Source organism: Antechinus flavipes, chromosome 4, assembly GCF_016432865.1.
Source record: "Antechinus flavipes isolate AdamAnt ecotype Samford, QLD, Australia chromosome 4, AdamAnt_v2, whole genome shotgun sequence".
Lineage (NCBI taxonomy): Eukaryota > Metazoa > Chordata > Mammalia > Dasyuromorphia > Dasyuridae > Antechinus > Antechinus flavipes.
Window position 1 is genome coordinate 432150305 of NC_067401.1, and position 22096 is coordinate 432172400.

General features: G+C 36.8%; 1 protein-coding gene across 2 annotated transcripts in view; it reads right to left on the minus strand.

Moving 5' to 3' along the window:
- Positions 1–22096, minus strand: part of PBX1 (PBX homeobox 1) — a 326218-nt gene that overhangs the window by 43763 nt on the left and 260359 nt on the right. For both annotated transcript variants that reach the window (XM_051999108.1, XM_051999109.1), the window contains exons 3-5: positions 16936–17180; positions 6202–6392; positions 1552–1687 (exon numbers count right to left, since the gene is read on the minus strand). In XM_051999108.1, coding sequence (XP_051855068.1) covers positions 1552–1687; positions 6202–6392; positions 16936–17180 — 572 coding nt within the window. The remainder of the gene's footprint in view (positions 1–1551; positions 1688–6201; positions 6393–16935; positions 17181–22096) is intronic.

A 22096-nucleotide genomic window follows, 5' to 3' on the forward strand; every position in this document is an offset into this window, starting at 1 on the left:
GCAAGTAGGATCATGATGAGAAAGAAGAAGCATGATGATTTAGACGTGTATGTGGAAGAGATGAGTATTTATATAAATTATTCATTTGTGCAGCTAATACTAAAGGGAATGCTATTCTCTTCTCTTTCACAAGAATATTTAGTTTTTAGGTCACTTCAAAGAATATGTATCTGGCAAGAAGAAAATTAAACTTGATGACCCTTGAGGTTGACCACAGAGATTCTACTTCCCAAGAGGTTGTTCAGATTGGAAATGACCTTTATCAAAGTCAAATTTCCTAAAGTAGTTCTGGATTAGATTTAGTGATCTTTCTTCATGTGATGTTCCCATTCATAAAGTTATTCTGACTAGACCCAGTTCTGCATAGAAAACACAGGATGAATCATTCCTCCCCATCTGGAATCCCAGAATATAATATGGTCCAAGATGCTTTCCAAAGATAGACAAACATAAAAATATTGAGCAGGATCTCTCCTAAGAGTATATCTCCCTTTTAATTTGTTTTTCTCCTTTTTTCTTGTATTTCATGATGCTTTTCTGCACAAGGAATCACTTATAGATCTTTTTTGTTGGATTTCAACATTGTCATTCCTTGTCTCAACTGAAGGTTAGGGACAAGGAATAGTCCCAAGAAGTAAGGAAGAATTATTTGATAACATAAGGAGAGAGATCGAGAGAGACTGAGACTTTCTAAGTGATCTCATAGGTGAAGTTGCGATTATTTAATATGTATGAATAGAATTCTTTGAATGATCAAAAATATGCACATAAATAATTATAATATAAAATTCAACATATGGTATTTAATATATAATAGTAAGCTAGTGTTTATATATATATATAATTCTAGATATATTAGATATAGATGTATATTGACATAGATCTGCATCTTTCTTTGTTGAATGAAATATTATAATAGTCTTAAATATGTTTTATCTCCTAAGTCAATGTTAAGGAAATGTAATTATTTTTCTATGCAGTTGTTTTATTGTCATAAGATACCATTCTATCTTCTCTCTTGATTAAGAGACCTAGAACATCAAAGCATGCAAGTCTCTAACCTTTCAGATGATTTTCTAAGTTATAGTTGTTTCCATTCATTAATGCAAAGTCTTGAGTTTCTCAGAAAGGTTGTGCTTTTGTTGTCTATTTATAAACTAGAATGATCACCTGGCTTTTATGTGCATGCACCTGAACTTTTATTCATTTACAAAAAGGATCTGTTCACTAGCAAGGTGTAGAGATGATTATAGAACAGGGTTACAAGCTCAATGATGGCCAATATAGAAGTTAACAGAATTAGGAAGCTACCTAAAAGACTCCAAGATAATTTTTTGTTGTTTCTCAGTTTTGGTCAAGTCACCTCTTCCTAGTCAACTTACCTCCAAAGCCCCCACCCCAGATCTTTTAGGCACTTACCCTGCTATTCCAGACTTCAGCTGCAAAGACTTGACTGCTACGCGTTTTCTAGAAAGCAAAAGGTTCCACTACCCTGCCATGGAGCTCTTCCGTGGCGAGGCTTCAGACTGAACCCATCGGATGCCCCCTTACCTGTGAGACCGTGATGCCACATTTCTTGGCTAGCTCCTCTTTGGCTTCCTCACTGGGGTAAGGGTTGCTGAGATGGGAATAGAAATATTCATTCAGGATTTCTGTGGCTTGCTTGTTGAAGTTTCGTCTCTTCCGCCTTGACAAAGGAAATGAAATAAATCAATAAATGCGATGCAAATTTAAAAAAAAGACTAGCACATTAGTACAGCATCTAAAAGGTAGAAAATCTGTTCTGTCTGGAGCACTGGGTGAACCCTCAAGGAGAAGGGCTCATTGTCAAAATGTCTTCAAAAAGCATTTGGTAAGCCCTCAAATCATGTATTGTTTCAAGTTCTGAACAGAGACAACAATATGGTTATCAGTTAAATACAAGCTATTTGCTCTGAGAAGCTGTTGAAATGGGTGCCAAATGATCCTGATTTTTTTTAAGGCATCTGAGAAGATGGAGCCATATACTGACCAAAATTAAATCCCTAACTGTTGTCCCTTTGTCAAACGTTGAGAGGTGCGCCTCTTAAAAGGGAACAGCTGCTAAGTGGCAAAACAAATAAACCTCTAGAAATCTTTTAAACATGTAGGTCATTAAATAGAGGGGGAAAAATTCACATTATGAATAAAGGCACTTTTTTTCCTTTCCTTTTTTAAAGTGCTAATTGAACTAATTTAAAGTGAGAATCACTTTATTGCTTCTTCACAGCAAAAAACCATTGGATCACTGGTAGGGCTGCTGAGGGAGCTAAGGCTCTTAGCAGGCCCTGAGTGTCTTTCTTTGAGAATAGGAGCTACCATCTTTAAATTAGCTCAATTAGCACTTTCCCCCTTTATTGCTTTTATCAAAAGGTTTTCCTTACAGATGTGAAAAGACTTCCAACCAATCTCTGGTGGTACCAGTGAACAGATTTTCCCAATTTTACCAAGAGAAAGCACTGGATCTTGGTGCTCTGTTAATATTCACTGGAAATTCAGCTAATATTGTATTTTCAATGTCCCTCCTGGGTTAATTAACACAATAAAGTGCCTGATTTTACCGGATGAATACCATCTGTCCACAGGTATTAACCACATCTGTCCAGATTATGCCAAGCTCAATCCTCTCTCTAAAATCGTGCTGAGTTTCTGGGTCACTCAGCATCCAAAAGTGGACAGATTGGATATTTTTTTCTAACTTAACTTAAAAGAAGGCATTGGATGAAGGTTCCTTCCTGTACACTGGTGATATCTAGAGAAAGATGACTAAGCTTCTCATACTGTACTTTGCTGATTTATGCACAAACTTTTATATCTTCTTATGGACCTCCTGAAAAAAGTTATTTTGAACAAAGGGATGCCAGACTCTGGCATTCATTCATCTGTACTCTTTGGACATCTATTGGGTATATTCTGCAATTCTTCCAGGTAAATCTTAAGGGAAATCCCTCATAAAGAGAAGCTGGTGGTACATTTCAAGGTTCTCTTGATGAACAGATTTTGGATCAAGCAGAGATTATCACAGAATATCTGAAAATTGTTAATGTTCCTTTTTCTTGCTAACTTTGCCATTTTATAACTTGTGAGGGGATGTATAGTATGAAGGCTTAGAAGTGAAATTCAAAATAGTGAATTTTTGTCATTTTATAAGAATCTTTGGCAAAAGGTTTGGTAAAAAAGGCAAAAAAAGGATACATTGGAAAGAGGACTAAATTTGGACTCAGGAGGTCAAATTCTGGCTGTGTACTTATGACTAGTGTAATCCTTTGTAATTCAACTCACTTCTCTGGGCTTTGGTTTTCTAATTTATAAAATAAAAATTATATAGGGGATTGGATCCTTTTTAATGCCAAATCTAAGATCCTATGGTTAAAATTAATTTGGAAACATTCTTACTTTCACTTTATTCACATTTTCCGTCTCCAATTAACAAGGATACAGAAAAATATGATACTGAAATGCAACCATCAATGCATTTGAAACCTTAAATTCAGGTTCATCTTTTCTAGAAAAACTGGCCATGCCAGAACATGGAATGAGAGGGAGGATTCCACTTGACTGGCACAGATCTGAGCCAAGCACTCAGTTGAGAAGTGCTACACGTCCATCGGTAATTATCAAATCTTGTTCTGTAAATCTATCAAATTGCTAAAACTAATCCCATTACTGAATCAGGCCTCCCATGTATATTATTTATTTCCACAGCAACATGTTTTGAAGAGCTCCCGTTCAAGAGAGATACATGTTGTGGCAGAATTTCTATGGCAGCAGCAAGATTTTCAGGAATGTCTCTTTTTGGACTTGGTGCCTGTTTAGACAGCTCTTCCAATTATAGCTCATGACACTGGAGGAAACTGTGTGGCATCCCTACACTGGTGAGGGCAGAATTAAAGTACACTTATAAAGTTAGGAAAGTTTCTCAAGCCCTTGCACTAGGCTGGAATTTGAAGTTACTTTCTTTTGCTAGTATTACACTTTCCCCAAAATACTTAAAATCAAAATTATGGTCATTATTAACAATTAATAATAAAATAAAAATAATAATATAATAATAAATATCTTGCAGAAATCCTGCCAGTAAGATCATAAAAAAATATTTCAAAGGCATTTTGCCTCTTGAACAGCCTGTTATTAAAAAGACTTTCTATGCAAAATCTAAAACTTGAACTAAAAAGCCACAATCTTAACAAAGATTAGTGGAAGAAAAAAGGGAAGTCCATAGAGTGTTGTAGTGAATTCTTGGCATATATCATTTGCCTGGCTACCTTGGATTTAGAAAATAAAAATAAAAATAAAAAAATCAAATGAGACACGAGTGTGATCCTTCCTTCTTCTCAACTTTTCACTTCAAAAGATTCCAGGCTGTGTCCAACTTTCCTTTTCTAAGTCTGCTGATGTAAATACCAATGCCAGCATTTTAAGTAGGGGAGTTGCCATGGGAATGCAGGCACCACATACTCTGGCTGCTGTTCTACCCAGCTTGTACTTGGCACCCCTCAGGGAATGGAATACTTTCAACAACCTTGACCGCCGTAGTGTCTTAGGCACTCAGAGTGAGGGGGAGAGGGTCAGGATCACTTGCAGATAAAAATTCTACTAAGATATGACCATTCTCCCAATTCCACTATTATATCCAAGATCAAAAATGTCTCCTTGGGTTGTATGCTCCAGATTAAATGAGAATGGGGGTGGGGAAAGCAAGGTAACCTTGTCATAAAATTGCTTCCCTGGATTGTCCCTAATTAACAAGGGTGGCAGGGCAGATTGATTTCTATTTCATTCCTAAGTATAACCCAAAGACCTCACTCACTGTGAGCAATTTTGGAAAGGACTTTGGAAAGTGCCTTTGGCACTGGAGGACCACAAAGAAATGCATGAACTACGGGTTATGGAGGTAAACAAGATGATACCTAAAGGTGGTATTCCCAAACTGTCCATAGCAGGCTCTTTGAAGAGTAAGACACATCACTGCAAGTGGTCTATGACTTATAAGAACTAAGTGCTATCTTTTTTATTTTTAGTTTCAACAAAATATGATGAAATGATATTTCAAGTAAAATGAATAAGTTAACAGATTCTATAGACTTGTGAAATTATGTCATATATGTATGTTATTATTTTTCAAACATATATAGAGGCTGCTATAATTAATAAAATACAAATTCATTTTAAAATGTTGCTGAATTAAGAGAAGCAATGTGTCACAGTGGGAACAACACTGCATCTTGAATCAGAAGACCTAGATTCAAATCCTGCTTACCTCCCTGAGCCTCTGTTTCCTCATCTTTAAAATAGAGTGATTGTTGTAGATGGCCTCCAGAGTCCTTTCCGTCTTTAAAGATCCTATGACCTAATATATCACTTGTTTTTTATCAATCATTTCCTCAATCATTAGCTACTAAAAATGCAACTGCTCTAAAATGAGAACCTGGGAGATATTTTAAAGAAGTCCTCATATTCAGATAAGGAAACTGAGGTCAAGGGAGGCTGAAAAATTTGTTTAAGATTACAAAGACAAAATTAGAATTCAAATTCAGGTCTTCTAATCTTAACAAAAGTTTTTTTTTTCTTCTCATCTCAATCTAATAGAAATAACTTTCCTTCTCGGAGAGAGTGCCAATGAGAGGATATGAATAAGTTCTTCCTCAAAAGGCTTCAGGTACTCACAGTTAAGACACACGTATTCTCCTTGTTAAATGTGATTGCTAAGAGTTCCCTCATTTCTCCAGTGAGTACTTCCAGAAGTAGAAAGTGTCTTTACTTTGTGAGCTATTTACATCCTGTAATTACCACAGGGTCGTGCAACTACCTAACTTTTCTCATACTACACAAAAACATAGTTTTCAAATCACCAATCGTTCATCTTTCTCTAATCCTCTATCAAATCACTGAACTATGCAACCTTGGAAATTGTCTTTTTTGATTTTCACCTGACCTATGACAATGGCTTCTGAAAATCAGTCAAAGTTATCCTTTCTTCTTCTTGATCTGGTGCTGTCCATTCAATTTAACACTATATGTTACAAAGATCTGATCCATTCGAGAAATGGATCGATACATTACTACATGTTCTAACCAATTAGTAAGGACTCTTATGTTACATAATAAAACCAGGGAGGTTTTGTTTGTTTATTTGTTTTTTGCTCTTTTTAAAAATCCAGAATAGTGAGGAAAGAGACCCACCTTGCATCCAAAAACCGTGAACGTAGGATCATAACCGCTTCACATGTGCTCTGTTTGAGCTGCATCTGGATGGAGCTGAATTTGCGATGGATGATGCTCACCATTCTTTCAATCTCCTTTGGTGAGATGGGCCTGGTCCGGCTCTGCTCACGAAGCAGGTTCATCACATGAGTAGTGAACTCGTTGCATGCCTGAAATAGCAGGAAAATGAAAGAAACTCCAAGAAATGGAGGGTCATTAAAGAGAACACTGCTGGTCCAATTTGATGACCCAAAGTCAGGATGGATGGCCAAGTGGAGAATGCTATGACTGTATGGATACTTGACTGGTATATCTTTGATGGCTTGGTTCCAACCTGCTTTGCTAACTTAATAAAATTACTCCCCTTCACACACTCAATAATACATAAGGGTAAGATGGACTTTTTGCTGTTTTTCACATCTGACATCCACCCCCCAGTTCTATGGCCAGAGGCAACTACAAGGTGCTATAGAGTCTATAAGTGCTGGACCTGGAATCAAGAAAACCTGAATTCAAATCTAGCCTCAAACACTTACTAGCTGCAATGCTGAGCAAGTCACTTAAACTCTGTCTGCCTCAGTTTTCTCAACTGTAAAATGAGGATAACAATTGCCTCTGCCTTCTAGCATTGTTGTGAGGACAAAATGGGATATTTGTAAAGATCTTAACACTGTGCATAGCACATCGTCAGTGCTTTAAAAATACCTATGCTCCAAATATAGAAAGCATTCTCTTTTTCTCTCCTCCTCTTAGAATCCCTCAAATACATCAGGGCTTCACTCAAGCACTCTCTTGTACATGCGACCTTGCCTGTTTCTTTCAGTTTCTAGCATTTCTCCCCACGAAAAAATAAAGAAAATGATCTCGTATTTATGTTGTATTTATTTGTTATTTGCTGACATGTGCATGTATTGTGACTCCTTGAGAACTTGTGTCATTTTTGTTTCTGTAACTCCAACAACCCAAACCCATCAATGTCTATGAGGTACTCAGTAGGACTTTAATAAATGCTTAGTGCTTGATTGACAATATCTAGCTCTGTCCCCTTCCTAGTTTAGGTGTGTAATATGATTCTGACAAGTCAGAAATCATGTAATAAGTTGATACTATGGAATGAATGCCTTTCTCAGACAATTTAAGGTTAAATCAGGCAGCTTTCTTCCTTCCTTCCTTTTCGTGAACTCCTTAAGTCAGAAGTACGAGGTTTGAAACTTCTAAAAGTACTTTTTAGTCTAAATGTTCACAGTAAGATGAATCCCCTTACCTCCCCCCAAATGTTAAGAAGGCCAAATTTTTATCAAACTCTATTGTCAAAGGTGAAAGATGAAAATGTCAACTTTGTTGCAACCATTTTTTCCTTCTGTTTTCTTGAATCCTCAGGAATCTCAATATTGATAGAACAAAGCTATCCTTAAGTGAAATATAACGTGGGCCAGCTGTGCTCATGTTTACTTCCTGGGCACCTAGATCATTTCTTGAAACCATAGAGCAAATCATTTATTTTCTCTTTAGCCCTTTATCAAACCTCTGTTTAGTTTGGTAACATTCCTCCAGATGACCTGTGACTTCTCACAAATGGACAAAGATATCCTTCCAAGTGTTAACTTAAGATTGACTCCTCAATTTAATATTATGGGTTTTAAAAATCAGAGTTCATTGTGAATGGATAAGCATATTGCTACATTCTGATTCAAGCCCTGGTCTAAAAGTTATGCTGCTGAGGAGGGATTAAAGAGTTTTAGTGAATAAGAGAGTTAAAATGGGACTGATAACCTTTTCTGACAGAATCCACCTTGGCCCATTTTCCCTTTTCTATTTCTAAGACAAGCATATTCTCTTAGGGCCTTATTCCCAGAATCAATATCCTCAGGGACTTTCCATATCGTCATGGTCCTTTCTTATGATTAAATAGCATTCTCAAGAGACAAGAAAGTCCTTAGATTATATTTTTGGCTAATAATTTGCTTTTCTATTTTCAAAATTTGCTCTTTTTAAAATTATCATTAGAAAGTCAGGGAATATCAGAGATGGAACAGGGTATATAATTCAAACCCTCATTTAACATCATAGATAAGGTGACTTGACCAAGGTCACATGGTAATAGCTTTGTAGAACTTAGAAAACCAGGTTTCATAACTCCCAGAAGAGTGATTTTTCCACTGCACCCTATAACTAAGCATCATTAGTTGCTATTTAAACAACTGTGATGCAGTTTGCCTATTTGTACATTTAATATAATGTATAATGATTACAATTGGTAGGGGACTATATATATATATACAATACTATATATATCATCATATATTATTAATGTTTTATTGTTTTTGCTAAACTTGTTTCTAAAAATCATTATCATAAAGGATGCTTGTAGGACAGGTACAAAAGTGATATACTTGGAAATGAAATTGAAAGAAGGCATCAATAAAGATGTATAAAGAGTTGAGATTGTCCAAATTAAGAGGCATAGACCTGAGACTAAGTTTGAATTCTTTCTTCTGCTCTATTTCAGTACCTGGTCATCTATTGGTCACCAAATTAATTTTGCTAGAAAGGTATTCTGAGATCTTCAAATCCAGTGAATATTATAAGTAATAATAGCATTATAGTTATTATACCTGTAAAAATCATTATTCTTCATTCACTAAGTTTTTTGCACCTGTCGGTGAATAACTTTTTATATATTTGCAGTTTACCCATTTCACATGGACAGCCTACAAGTTAACAGGTAGTGGATAATTAGGCTGAGAGAAAAAGATGAACTACCGGCTGACTCCTGAATAAAAAAGGCCATAAGCCCAATTTTGAATTCTTTCTTTTGGTGTGTCTTAGTGTCCCTGAACAGGTAACTTCATTTCCAGTGCCTCACTTTCTCCAACCATAAAATGGGGGATAACAGTTCTTATCCCCCTCAGCAGGGAGGGCGATACCAGTGGCCCTAGGGGATGCAGTGAAGGCCACTTAAAAAATCTATGTGAAAGCACTTTGGTCACGTCATAAAAAGACTCTTTCAGAATTTTTACTGCTTCCCACTACCTCGCTAATCCATCCATCCACCTTGGGGATACTTCGCTAGGGCTCGGTTTTCTTCTTGGCAAAGTGGTGGTAATAATAATTGCCTCCTCCCTACTTTGCTAGGATATTGTGAAGATGAATGAGATCATGTCTACACAGCACTTTGATCTCCTTAGAGAAAAGTGCCATATAAATATAAGGTATTATTATTAGCTTCTCCTGCTCCCCTCCTCCGCCCGAATAACACAAAAAGGCGGAAATGAAACCTGGCAGTAACTTGGCTAAGATTCTATAAGGCCAGGGGAGTGGGGATCAAGGGGAGGGTAGGCACACAGTGGGCATCCCAACCCCCTTTTCTGGGGAAATGCTGCAACATGCTGGGTAGCAGCTTCCCCACCTCGTAGGGGCTCAATGGGAGGAGGGGCTGCATGTGAGGCAATATTGTAGACTGTACCAGCTCTCAGCTGGGGAGCCCCAGTTCTTGGCTAATAATAATGTACTTCATTACGGTGAATAAAAATACTCACAATATCTGATGTTTATGCTGGGCTTTTCAGTGCGGAGCCCTCCCGTCCACAGACAGAGGAGTCATTTCCCCTACTGCTGAGGTGGACCACAACAGCTGCTTAACAGCTGCTTAGGAATACACAGCAGAAAGCAGTGAAGAGTCCCATGTCCACTTTGGATGGACAGAACAGAATGACCCAGATTTTCCCAGGACCTAAACCACACCCTGGCGGCAGATTTAGAAGCTGTATTGGCCGCTGGATTCTTTAGGGCCACAGTAATTTAACTATTTATTGTTGGAATTATCTAATGAAATTTGAGTGGCTACGTACCCTGAATGTGCCTGGGCCGGCTTCCAAAAATGTGTTACAAACAACTCTTCCTCTTTCTTAATTCACATTTATATACCGCTTAAGGTTATTTGTCTAACAACAGCACTGGGAGGTAGGAAGTACAATCATTATTATCCCCATTTTACAGATCAGATAGCTGTGTCTATGAAACTTTACATGACTTATTTCTTGTCATATAAAGTTAATGAATATCTGCGGAAGGATTCAAAATCTTGTTTTCTGAATTTTAATTTAATATTCTACTCAAAGGTGAGCATGTGTTTAGAAAGATACACATAAGTATATGTTTATGTGGGTATATACATCTGTACATATATATATATTGCATATTAAACACACACATACATATATATACTTCTGTATATACCCATATTTATTAGTATATTAAATACATATAAGAATATATACATATTTCTATGTAATAATAACTAGTATTTATATTGCATTTGAAGGACTATGAAGTGTTTTCTACAGTGTTTTAAAGGAATACAAAGTGAGGATTTAATTGGTATATACAAAGCTGAACAGTTATTTTTGTCCCCACTTTATAGATGAAGGAACTAAAATAGGCAGAGATTAAATGACTTGCCCAGAATCACCCAGCTGGTAAGTATCTAGGGCTGCATTTGAACTCAGATATTCTGGATATCAGGTCTAAAACTACATCTATTTTTCCATCTAGCTTATATAAAAAAATACTTATTATATAAATAATTTTTGTACTGCCTTTTGAATGGTAAGAGACTAAATCTGCTCCTAATTATGCTATGTTAGGCCATGGAGACAAAAATGGAATAAGTTGTGCCCTCAAGGAGTTTACAATCCATTGAGGATTATGTCCAAACAAGTAAGTGTGTGAGAGAGAGAGAGAGAGAGTGTGTGTGTGTGTGTGTATGTGTGTGTGTGTGTGTGTGTGTGTGTGTAATATAATGTATTTTTGGGGGGGGAGCTCCTAGATTAGGATAGTTAGTGATAGCACATAGACCTTCTGTAATGCACAAAATAATGCCAATTCATTCTTTCTAATGAAAGTGTTTGGAGACTTTCTTTACATCACAACCCCAGAATGAAAAAAAAGACTGCTTTAAAGTTTAGTTCCTACCCTTTTCCAAAGCAGTAATCTTAATCGCTATTGACAGCTTCTCTATCCAATCAATCTGTTACTTGGGGTGCAGGAAGGGAGATGGAGAAATCAACCACAGAACCATGACTTTGGTCTTTTCATATAGACTAAAATGTAGGGTCATATTTTTGTTTCCACAGTACTTTCTACCAGAAGATAGAATCCACTAAAAAAGTGTTGCACAATTAAAAAAAAAAAAAAAACAGGCAGGTTTGCCATTCCCCAAGTGGATGGTTAATAGCACTTGTATTGTTGAGCTTCTCACTTTTTATTTGTCATTATGGTGCATTGGATAGTGCTTGGAATCAGGAAGACTCATCTTCCTAAGTTCAAATTTGGCCTCGGATACTTCCTAGCTGTGTGACACTGAGCAAATGGCTCTATCCTGTTTGCCTCAGTTTCCACATCTGTAAAATAAGCTGGAGAAAGAAATGGCAAACCACTTGAGCATCTTTGCCAAAAACAAACAAACAAACAAAAAAGCTCCAAATGGAGTCATGAAGAGTGAAACATAATTAAAAAACAACTGAACTGTGCATTCTTCTGTCTGTACTTCTCTATCCCAGGCCTTTTGTTCTCTTCATCTCTTCCCAATGAAATCCTTCTCTTTCTTCAGAGCCCAGCTCTCAGCTGGTATCTCCTACATCGAGTTTTCCTCTGATTTTCCCAGATGAAAATCTTTCCAGCTTCAAATTTTCTCACCATTCCTAGTCTCAATCTGTCCTTGGCTTATCCCATTCTACTTTGTACTAAGTGATTTGTGTGCAGGTCCTACCTACCTTCCTATTTTAAGTTCCTGGAAAGAAGAAATTATATGTTTCTCATCTCTCTATTCCCCGAATCTAACAAATACAGATAAGACAAGTTTTAAGTGCTTGTAAGTAGAACCATTTGCTACTGTATTTTCCACAAATAGATTTAATAAATATTTGTTAGACTGAATAATGTGAACTTTATATTATAAAAAGCGCTAACTTGGTAGTCAAAAGACCTTGTTTCAAATTCTGTTTCTGATCCTTGAAATCTGTGTGACTGTAGTCCAGTCATTTCCCTTCTCTGGATTTCTGGGGTAGCAGTGGATGGTATTGGGCCTGGAGTCAGGAAGACCTGAATTCAATTGTGGCCTCAGATGCTTACTAGCTGTGGGACTCTGGACAAGCCACTTAGACTTGATTTGCCTCAGTCTCCCAATCTGAAAAATGGGGATGATAATAATAGCACCTATCTCCTAGGATTATAGTGAGAATCAATAAATGTTAGCATTTATTATCTGTAAACGGAGACAGAAATAATAAGTTGTTTTACAGCTTAAAATATGATCCAATGACTGCTTCTTTAATCTTAGATCTTGATTCTCTATCCCAGTTCTGTTCTATATTTCACAGTCTGAAAATTGTTTCACTTGGTATGGAAACAGTAAGCAAATGAAAAGAGAAGAGCTTTTCTCAGCTGTTATTTCTCTTTCATTTATTCTCTTTCAATTCTTGACAAATAGCAGCCCTATCACTTTCTTGTTCTTCTTGCTCCCACTATAGCTTAAAAAAGGTTGTTTTTGTTTTTGTTTTTTAATGAATCCTTAGCACTCACTGGAAGTCAAGCTCATTCCATGTTTTATTGTTCACGATGCTCTTCTAGAACCATGTCACTCTTCCATATCCTTCTTCAGAGAGGTTTTTCTCCCAACTTTGGGACACATCTCTAACAAATTAGTCAGCAAACTCTCCATACAACCATTTAGTCTTTTTAAACTCTTCTCCATCATCATTGTTAAGTTATTGGACAAGAAGAGCATTAGCCCTATAGTGAGTTAACAGAAACTAATGACAAGACTTATTTCTAAAGGGAAAAGGAGATAAAAAACAAGTCACTTTAAAAGCCAGTATTTGGGTAGGGTCCTATGCCCTGGTTATCAGATATTTCTTTAAAAAGAAGCAGGTTAAAGCCCTTGAGAAACCACAGGCATTAGAATTTGGTATTAGTTCTTCTGAGGCTGAAAAGTAAGAGCTTCAGGAGACCAAGGTTTAGTTTCTAGAGCCAACCACATTTCCCTTTCTATTTAGCATGAATTTCAAGATGAGAATAGTTACTTCTTCCTGAAGATTCCCATTAATTCAACTTTCATAAAAAAATCTTTTTGATACTAAGTGAAGTGAGTAGAACCAGGAGAACATTGTATACGGCAACAGAAAGATTATATGATGATCAGTTCTGATGGATTGTGGCTCTTTTTAACAGCAAGGTGATTCAGGCCAGTTCCAATGGTCTTGTGATGAAGAGAGCCATCTGCATCCAGAGAGGGGGTTGTAGGGACTGAATGTGGATCACAACATAGTATTGTCATTTTTTTTGTTGTTTGCTTGCATTTTATTTTCTTTCTCATTTTTTCCTTTTGATCCAATTTTTCTTGTACAGCATGATAATTGTGGAAATATGTATAGAAGAATTATTCTTGTTTAAGATATATTTGATTACTTGCTGTCTAAGGAAGAAGGTGGGGGAAGGAAGGAAAATTTTTGGAAAACGAGGTTTTGCAAGGGTGAATGTTGAAAATTATCTATGCATATGATTTAAAAATAAAAAGATTTAATAAAAATAAAAAGTGAAAATCCTTTTTATGTTAAAAATCAAAAAGAAAGTATTAGCTTTATTCATGTCTTTTTTTACTCTTTGAAGAATTAAATCATTATAAAGGCAAATTAATATTTGGTCTGTTGTTCTGGTTTTTGCAACACTCTAGCAGATGTCAAAAAGATTACAGTCTTGCATTGCTCCTACAATATACAACACCAATTTTATGAACTACTTCTAGAATTCATCAATTTCTTCCTTCTGACTAGGCAATCTGTAGTATACACCCAAAGAAACCATCTTCTCATTTTTGATTCATGATAGGAAAAAAGAATATCTCCTGTGCTCTCAGAGTATCAAAAAATGTCTCTACATTTCACTCAAAATTACTCAACCAGTTGAGAAGTACTAACTCCACTGTAGTAACAAATCCATAGCTTATTTTATTCCCAAATATTCCTTGGGGCTCTGGAGAAATGTTTTTTAATCAACATTCTGTATTGTGTGGCAAAGTTAAAAGAAATAAAAAAAACTGTTTGACTAAATAGAAGTGAAAAACCTTTATACTTATTTTCTCTCTTTTCATATCCTGGGGAAAAATTTTCTTCTTTACAGTGGAAAATTACAAGAACTTTCTTCAAATTGAATTGATTTTTTGGGCACATATTTAAGAAGGATATTTTCAGGAAATCCATTTCAAATTTAGGTATGAGAGAAATAAAGGTACTTTATCCACTTTAAAATTTAAAATGTCTATTTCTATTTTAAATTTTAAAATTCCTATTAAGTTGTCTTTCATCCTACAAAGAGATTGGCACATTCTGGATGGCAGAAAGTCTTTTACTTTCCTCACTTTCTTACCATCTTTTGTCTTAAAAGCAAACAATCTCAACATGACAATTAAAAGCAACAAAGAAAAATAATATGGGAACTTATGACACTGTTATATTTTATGGGATCATAGATTTACAGCTTAAGGACCTAAGAGGCCATTTAGTTCAATTCCTTCATTTTACAGATATTGAAAAGCAGGCTCAAGTGGTTGCAGCTTGTCAGAGATCACAAAGGTATTAAGTAGCAGAGCTGGGATTTGAATCCAAATTCCAATCTATTTATACTATCCATTGATGCATTCATATGTGTCACAAAACAGGCATCTGAAAGGCTTATATAATTTATGTTCTCCCTGTATATATCAGGTCTGTTCATATTCCTTAGAGTATTCTGTATTTAATAAATAAATTCATTAGGTCAGCATAACCTCGATAAAATTCTGAAGTCAGTAGATACAGATAGTACTCAGAATTTCAGCTTTGCTAGGAATCACAGAATAAATTCAAAATACAGCTTTATACATGGGACAAAGGATTATGGAATTGGAAAAAAGCCTTAGAGAACATGTAGTCCAATTGCTACATTTTACAGATAAAGAAACTGAGGCTCATTTATAGGAATTAGTTTGTCCACAGTTGGAGAGGATTTGAACAAATATTGGATTCTTTGGTTCTAAACATTTTACCATACCAAGCTGGCTCTAAAGAGTTAGCCTTCAATAATAATAGTCATAATAGTCAGATGTAGTGATATTAAAGGTCTGTACTTGTTACTCCTGGGAAAGCTGAGGATGGAGGATCACTTGAGGAGTTATGAGCTGTGGTAGGAAAAAGCCAATCTGACTCTAAAACTGACATGAATATGGCAAATCCCTAGATTCAGGAGATAGATAAAGGAATGGAACCAAGATGCCTAAGGGGAGGATGGACTGGTCCAGATCACAAACTGAGAAGGTTTAATCTCTCACGCCAATCAATCAATAGTGGAACAAGGCCTGCTATATACACCTTGTCTGGGCAAAATACTATAAGCAACAATAAACGTTTACTTTTTATAGCTTAATCTGTGATTCTTCATAATGATCCAAAGAGGTAGGAAATTCAATAATTACCATCTTTTTACAGATGAGGCAAAATTAAGTGACCTGCTCAGGGTCACCCAGTCCTAGCTCTAACTCTAGATCCAATGTACTTTCAATAACATATCACCATTTTCACATACATATAAATATATCTGTAACATGACAGAGTATTTTCCATGAAGGATTTCATTGTACTTAAATTCAAATTTTCTTTACCACACAGAGCATCCTAAAACATTATTGGGATGGACTCAGGGGGAATTATGAATCGCCCTGAATTAAAACAAATGTGTTTTTTCAAATCAGATAAAATATACGATAATGGGGTCATAGGCTTAAATCTAGAAGAAACCTCAAAGATCATCTAGTCCAATCTTCATTTTTTACAGATGAGAAAACTGAGGATTGTGAAGGTCAAATGACCTGTTCAATGTCGCCAACGCTATACTGAAATGTCAGAGTAAACTCTGAACTAAAATCCTCTGGTTCTTCTACTAGTATAATTTGTACTACGCTATAGGACCTGCACTCACCGGTATAAGAGAATTCTATGTAAAAACAAATGAAACTCTCTAGTTTGATTGAGGGCTGGGGGAAATCTATCATTGACTATGTCTTGAATCAATAACTTGGAAAACATTTTGAAGAATCACTAGTCTGACTTAAACTCATCCTATCATCTGCAGAAGAGAAGTTAGTATCGTGATCCTCCTTTCTCAGAGATATGAACTACAAGAAAGTGAGCAGAACAGGGATTTTGACCATTGTTTTCTGGCTGAGGGACCCTGGCCCTGCATCCCTAAGCCACGGTATCACAGATTCTGAGGTAGAAAGGACCTCAGGTCATCTGGTCTGATTAGTACCTGGGTAGAAAGTTTCTACAACCTTGTAGGTTCTTTTAATGAGGTAGGTTTAATCAGATAGTTCATTAAAAGAACTCCAATGGACAGTGAGTTTATGATCATCAGCCTCAGAGTGAAGGCCCCCCAGTAACCAAGGATTTTCTATCCTTTCAAGATTTTGTCCATTCCATTGAAGGGGTTATTTTTATCATTAGACCATTTTTCTTTCTATGGAGTCAAGATCTGTCCTTGGCAACCTCTCCCCTTATTCTAATTCCCCAAATAAGAGAGTTCCTGCTCCCTTGATCTTCGATGAATTGGACCCAGTTTTTGCCCTTTGTCTGTTAACCTTCTCTAAACATACCAGGGAGAAATGTGAGTGCCTGAGGTTACCTGTTCATATTTCTCCAGTTCCGTGTGATAGATCTGTCGGATTTGTGAGAGTTTGGCTCTGTAGTCGGAATGCTCAACTGAATTGTCTGAGCCAGCTCCCCCTGATGCTGCTGCCGCTGCCGCCGCCGCTGCAGATCCCCCACCTTTCTCAGGCCCTGCTACCCCCTCTGCCAGCAGCATGTTGTCCAATCGCATCAGCTGGGGGTCTGTTGGCTCCTCTTCCTGGGCTCCTCGAATACTCAACACTGCAAGAGAAGAACAAAAAGGGAAAAGATTAATAGGTTGATGATGGTGAAGTGATATAGTGGAGAAAGCCTATCAGATCTTGAGGCAGATAACTTGAGCCTACTAAGCAAGTCATTCAATCTCTATCAGCCTCAGTTTCCTGATCTGTAGCACCTTAGCATGTACCTCTCAGGGATATTGTAAGAAATGAACAAAATGTGTAAAGCATTTTTCAAATTATAAAGTGTTTTATGTAAATGTTGGATACTATTAATAGTTGCCTCTTATTAATAGTAATTCAAGGAAAAGGTCAGTATCATTATATGACTAAATATATTCCTAAACTAGCTGCAGCACATATAGCCTTTTAGAAATGGTCAAAGAACAAAGATACAATATGTGTTTTTTTTCTCTGATATCAATTCCATTAATATCTGAATGTCATTCCAATGTTCACTTCAAGAAAAAGTAGTTCCATTAAAATAAATCTGTTTGCCTTGGTTTTTTTATCTGTAAAATGGGAATAAAAAGCATCTATCAGCACCTACTCAGATTGTGAGGATCAAATGAGATAATTATTATAAGGTGGCCTTAGCACAATGTCAATAACATAATAAGCACTATATACACACATTAGCTTTATGATTATGATTTATTTAAAATTTCTGCTAAATTTTAATTTCATCTATGAGTAAGAAGCAAGGTGTCTGGTACATAGTAAAGCCTTAATAAATGCTTGCTGTCTTGCCTTGCTACAAGGGATCAAAAAAGGAGGGGGATCAGTTAGGGGGTGAGAACAAGAAATAACAAAAGACAGTCTGAGGAGGTTTCTTTTTACCCTGAAATGTGAAAAAAAAAACACAGAAATCTGGGAGAATCTTCCCTAGAAAGAAACTATACTATGACTAAATTATGAATTGCAAAACATGGGAAGGAGCCATAGGTAGCAATCATCTCTCATGGAAGAGATACCCATATCAATGAGATTACTTATTTCATATCTAGTAAGCTTTTTTGTTAATATTATAAAATACTGACAACTCTACAATGGCCAAGATGGAGTCACTTCAATAATACACAGGGACCAATCCAGAGAAATTGAGAAATCCAAGCACAGTAAGTAGCCTGCCCCACATCCTGATGGGGGAGGCAAAGTCTCCTTGTGCAAGCCACTTTTCATAGTACGATAGTTCAGATAAAAAACAGGCCTCTGGAGTGGAAGGGGAACTGGGAGATGGGAAATGATCCATGATCTTATGTTCTATAATCTTAATAAGTTTTTCCATGTCTCGCCAAATCCTTTTTATTTGTGGTTTCTTGTGGCACAACAAAATTTCATGATATTCATATATCACAATTTGTTTAGACATTTCTCAACTTAAAAAAAAAACAACTTTTTTTCCTCTAATTTTTTGCTTCCACAAAAGTGCTGCCATGAATACAACAGTATCTACATCTTCCCCTTTATTTTATATGCAACTTGCAAACAATGCATCTTAAATCATAACCATCATGTAATAGCCAAGACCTTCTGACCTTCCTAAGGGGTATATATAGGAACATATTATAATGAAAAAAATGAGGGTTATTCATTTATTTATTTGTTTGGATGAGGAGAGAGGATGAGGAGAGAAGACAGAGAGAGAGATAGATAGACAGACAGACAGACAAGCCGGCAGTCAGACACAGACAGACACTGACACAGAGAAATAGAGAGAAACCAAAGAGAGATAGACAGAGACACACAGAACGAGATAGACAGAGATAGAGACAGATAGAGACTCAGAGAGACAGGGAAAGAGGGAGAGAGGAAGAGACACACAGAGAGAGACAGAGACAGAAACAGAGAGACAGAGACAGAGAGGTTAGCTTTTAAATTTCTGGGACATGGTAGCTATAAGGCAATGTCCATTATTCAGTGTATTTTGGGGTGATGACCTGAGGATTAAAGGGTAGGATAGCTGCTATTTCTAGATCATGTTGGAAAAGACACAAAAATAGTTGAAGATAGAATATAAATATTGAGATCTGAGAATTTCTTCCAAATTTTACATATCTCTGATGCTTGAAAATGGCATCTCCACAAGGTTGCCCAGGGAAAGTAGATATGAATCCATTGGAAAGAGAAACAGATTTTGAGGGTATTAAAATATCTATAATATCTAACTATAGCTCCCTGCTCATAATGGAAAGGAAGTTGGGTAAGACCTTGGAAATCTTTCTCTTTCTCTTATTTTAAAGGAAAAAGAGGACCTTTCTCTAACTGGCAGAGAAGGGAAAAGAGAAGATACAGATAATAACCTTCAAATGACAAAGAAGCACGGAAAAGAGAAACGTGCACAATTTTACTTCTAAAATGGGGCTCGAAGGTGCATGAAGCATTCCTCCCTACACACAGACACACACACTCACAGCTACATCAGTACTTCCCTCCTATTACTCAGTAGCAATGGAAGGATGATTATATTTCTGATAGAGAATACTTAGGATTTTTTCAATTTGTTTTAAAAAAAAGAAAAAAAGAATCTAGATAACTTTTTTATGTATGAGTTAAGGGAAGAAAAGAAATAAAGGATACCAGAAAATGTATGACCTGAACAAGTCATAGGATCATAAATCTACCACTTGAAGGGGTCTTTGAGGTCATCTATTCTAACCATCTTATTTTATCTATGAGGAAACTGAGGGCTAGAGAGGCCATGTGTTTTATCCAAGGTCACAAAGAAAGTATGTGTGACCTGAAAAAAAAAGTAGCTGGCAGAGGCAAGTTTCCAAATCAATTCCTGTGATTCTATATTGAATACTCTACTATATACCATGTTGTTCCAACAAAAATGAGGAGGGGTCAATTCTCAGGTTCCATTGGTTTCCATCCAATGTCCAAAGAGCACAATAAAGAGCCTTTCCTATTGGGTGGATCCCCATGGGGGATTTCATAAAAAAACTAGATTAACAGTCACAAAGGATGGACTACCATAAATGGTTTATAATTTGCATTATTTCGGGACTAACAAAACAGATTGAACTAGGTATCCACTGGTATAAGACTGAAAATGGTATCTTTCAACAATATTTGACATCTGTATTCTATTTCACTATATTTATTCATTGACATTTCAAAAGACTTATAGAAAATTAATGATTAATAGATATTTTATTTTAAAAAACTGATTATCATTCATCATTTGCTTTATAACTAAGGAGGAAAAACAAAAATTGAATCAAATCCAAACACTTGGAATCAGAGTTCAGCAATCCCTTGTCACTCTATAATAATGATTTGTTCAAGAAGAAGCACTTTGTTTACTTGGCTTATCTGTATTTCTTCTTACTTAGTAAACGTTAAATGCTGTAACAATAAAAAAATCTCCGCTGGACTGGAAGTAGAATTAAAAAGGCTTCCAAGATCATACCAAATAATACCTTAAATTCAGGTATCAGTGGCACCAAATAAAAAGAAATTGGGATGTAACAATGCCCAGGACTTGCTTTATAGGGAAACATGTTATATTTCCACAAAATTCTCAGGGCTGCCATAGCTTTTAAAAGTCTACTCTGTACTGACTCAATTCCATTGTTCATGGTTGAAACTGTGTATTTGGTTAGGGAAAACGAACCTATGTGAACCAGACAAAATATTAAACAGCTTCAAAATCATCATTTTAGGGATCATACAATTGAATACTCCAAGGAAGGGCTCACTGGGCTGCATTTCTTCTATAATGTAACCAATAAGAAGTTGACAGGCTAGAATCTTAATGTTCTATCACGTAAGTCTCCTGCATTTGTACTCGAAATCCAGAATGAGAAAATTACAAAATACAGGGATTGAAATGGGACCAAAAGAAGAGAACACAACAGCAAGAAGGAGAAAAGTAAATAATAAACCAAACACCTTTTGTAGCTACCAAATAAAATAAATCTTAACAAAAAGAAAAAATGTGAAATAAATAGAAAATTATTTGATTTTCCTTAAAGGTTAAAGTCAATCTAACCAAGGGGAGATTTTATTTATTTTAGAAAGACTCACTTGACTCTGACAGGCCTGGAGTAGGTGCCCATGTCTATAATAGCTGCATAAAAGGTATTATATGCACGCATGTACCTAGAGAATGAATCGAAGTCAAATATACCAAGAGAAAAGTGGCTACCGGGCTTCCCTGACACTGAATCAGTTCAGCTAGTCAGTTAAAAAAATCCTCTCACATTAAATAAATAAATGAAAAGGGTGATGTGTCTAAGCAGATCTGATATCACCTATTTATTGCTTGAAGCTTGCACTCTGGCGAGGAGGAGACAAAATGATTATTTAAAAGCTCCTTTTTATCTCTACAGCACCATGCAAGGCTCAAATGAACCTTTCGCCAGGACACCAGAGATGTTAACATTCATCCTCCAAGATCCAATTTCAACCGGTGGAGCAGTTACCTAATCCAGAAACCATCACATATGATCAGGACCCCGCGCCCTTGATGAGCCCCGCAGGCGCCCCCTCCCCGCCCCCCCTTCCCTTCATCCCCTCGTACTACAGCTCGGCCTGAACCACGGCTGCTACAGAACAAGTCTTCGGCTTGTGAAGTACCCACGGGCTTCTGATGTGCAGCCACCTACATTTCCTTTTCTTTTTCTTTTTTTTTTTTTTTTTAAATTCGCCAACTCCAGGTGTTGGTACGGAAAACCCCGCGAAAGCGTCCCCTCGCGGAGCGTGATCCCGGAGGGGAGGCTCGCGGTCCCCAAGGCCATCCTGGGGCGCCAGAGCATCCCCTCGCAGGGCAGCCTTCGTGCAGACAAGGCTTCCGTCTCAGCCGAAACTGCTGCCGGTCCTGGGGAAAGCAGCTGTTCATGGCAAGAGCCGGATCTCATTCCCCCGAACAACTAGGGAGAGGAAGGGGATGACACGGCCACGCGGGCCGGGCCCGACGAGGAGCCGCGGCTT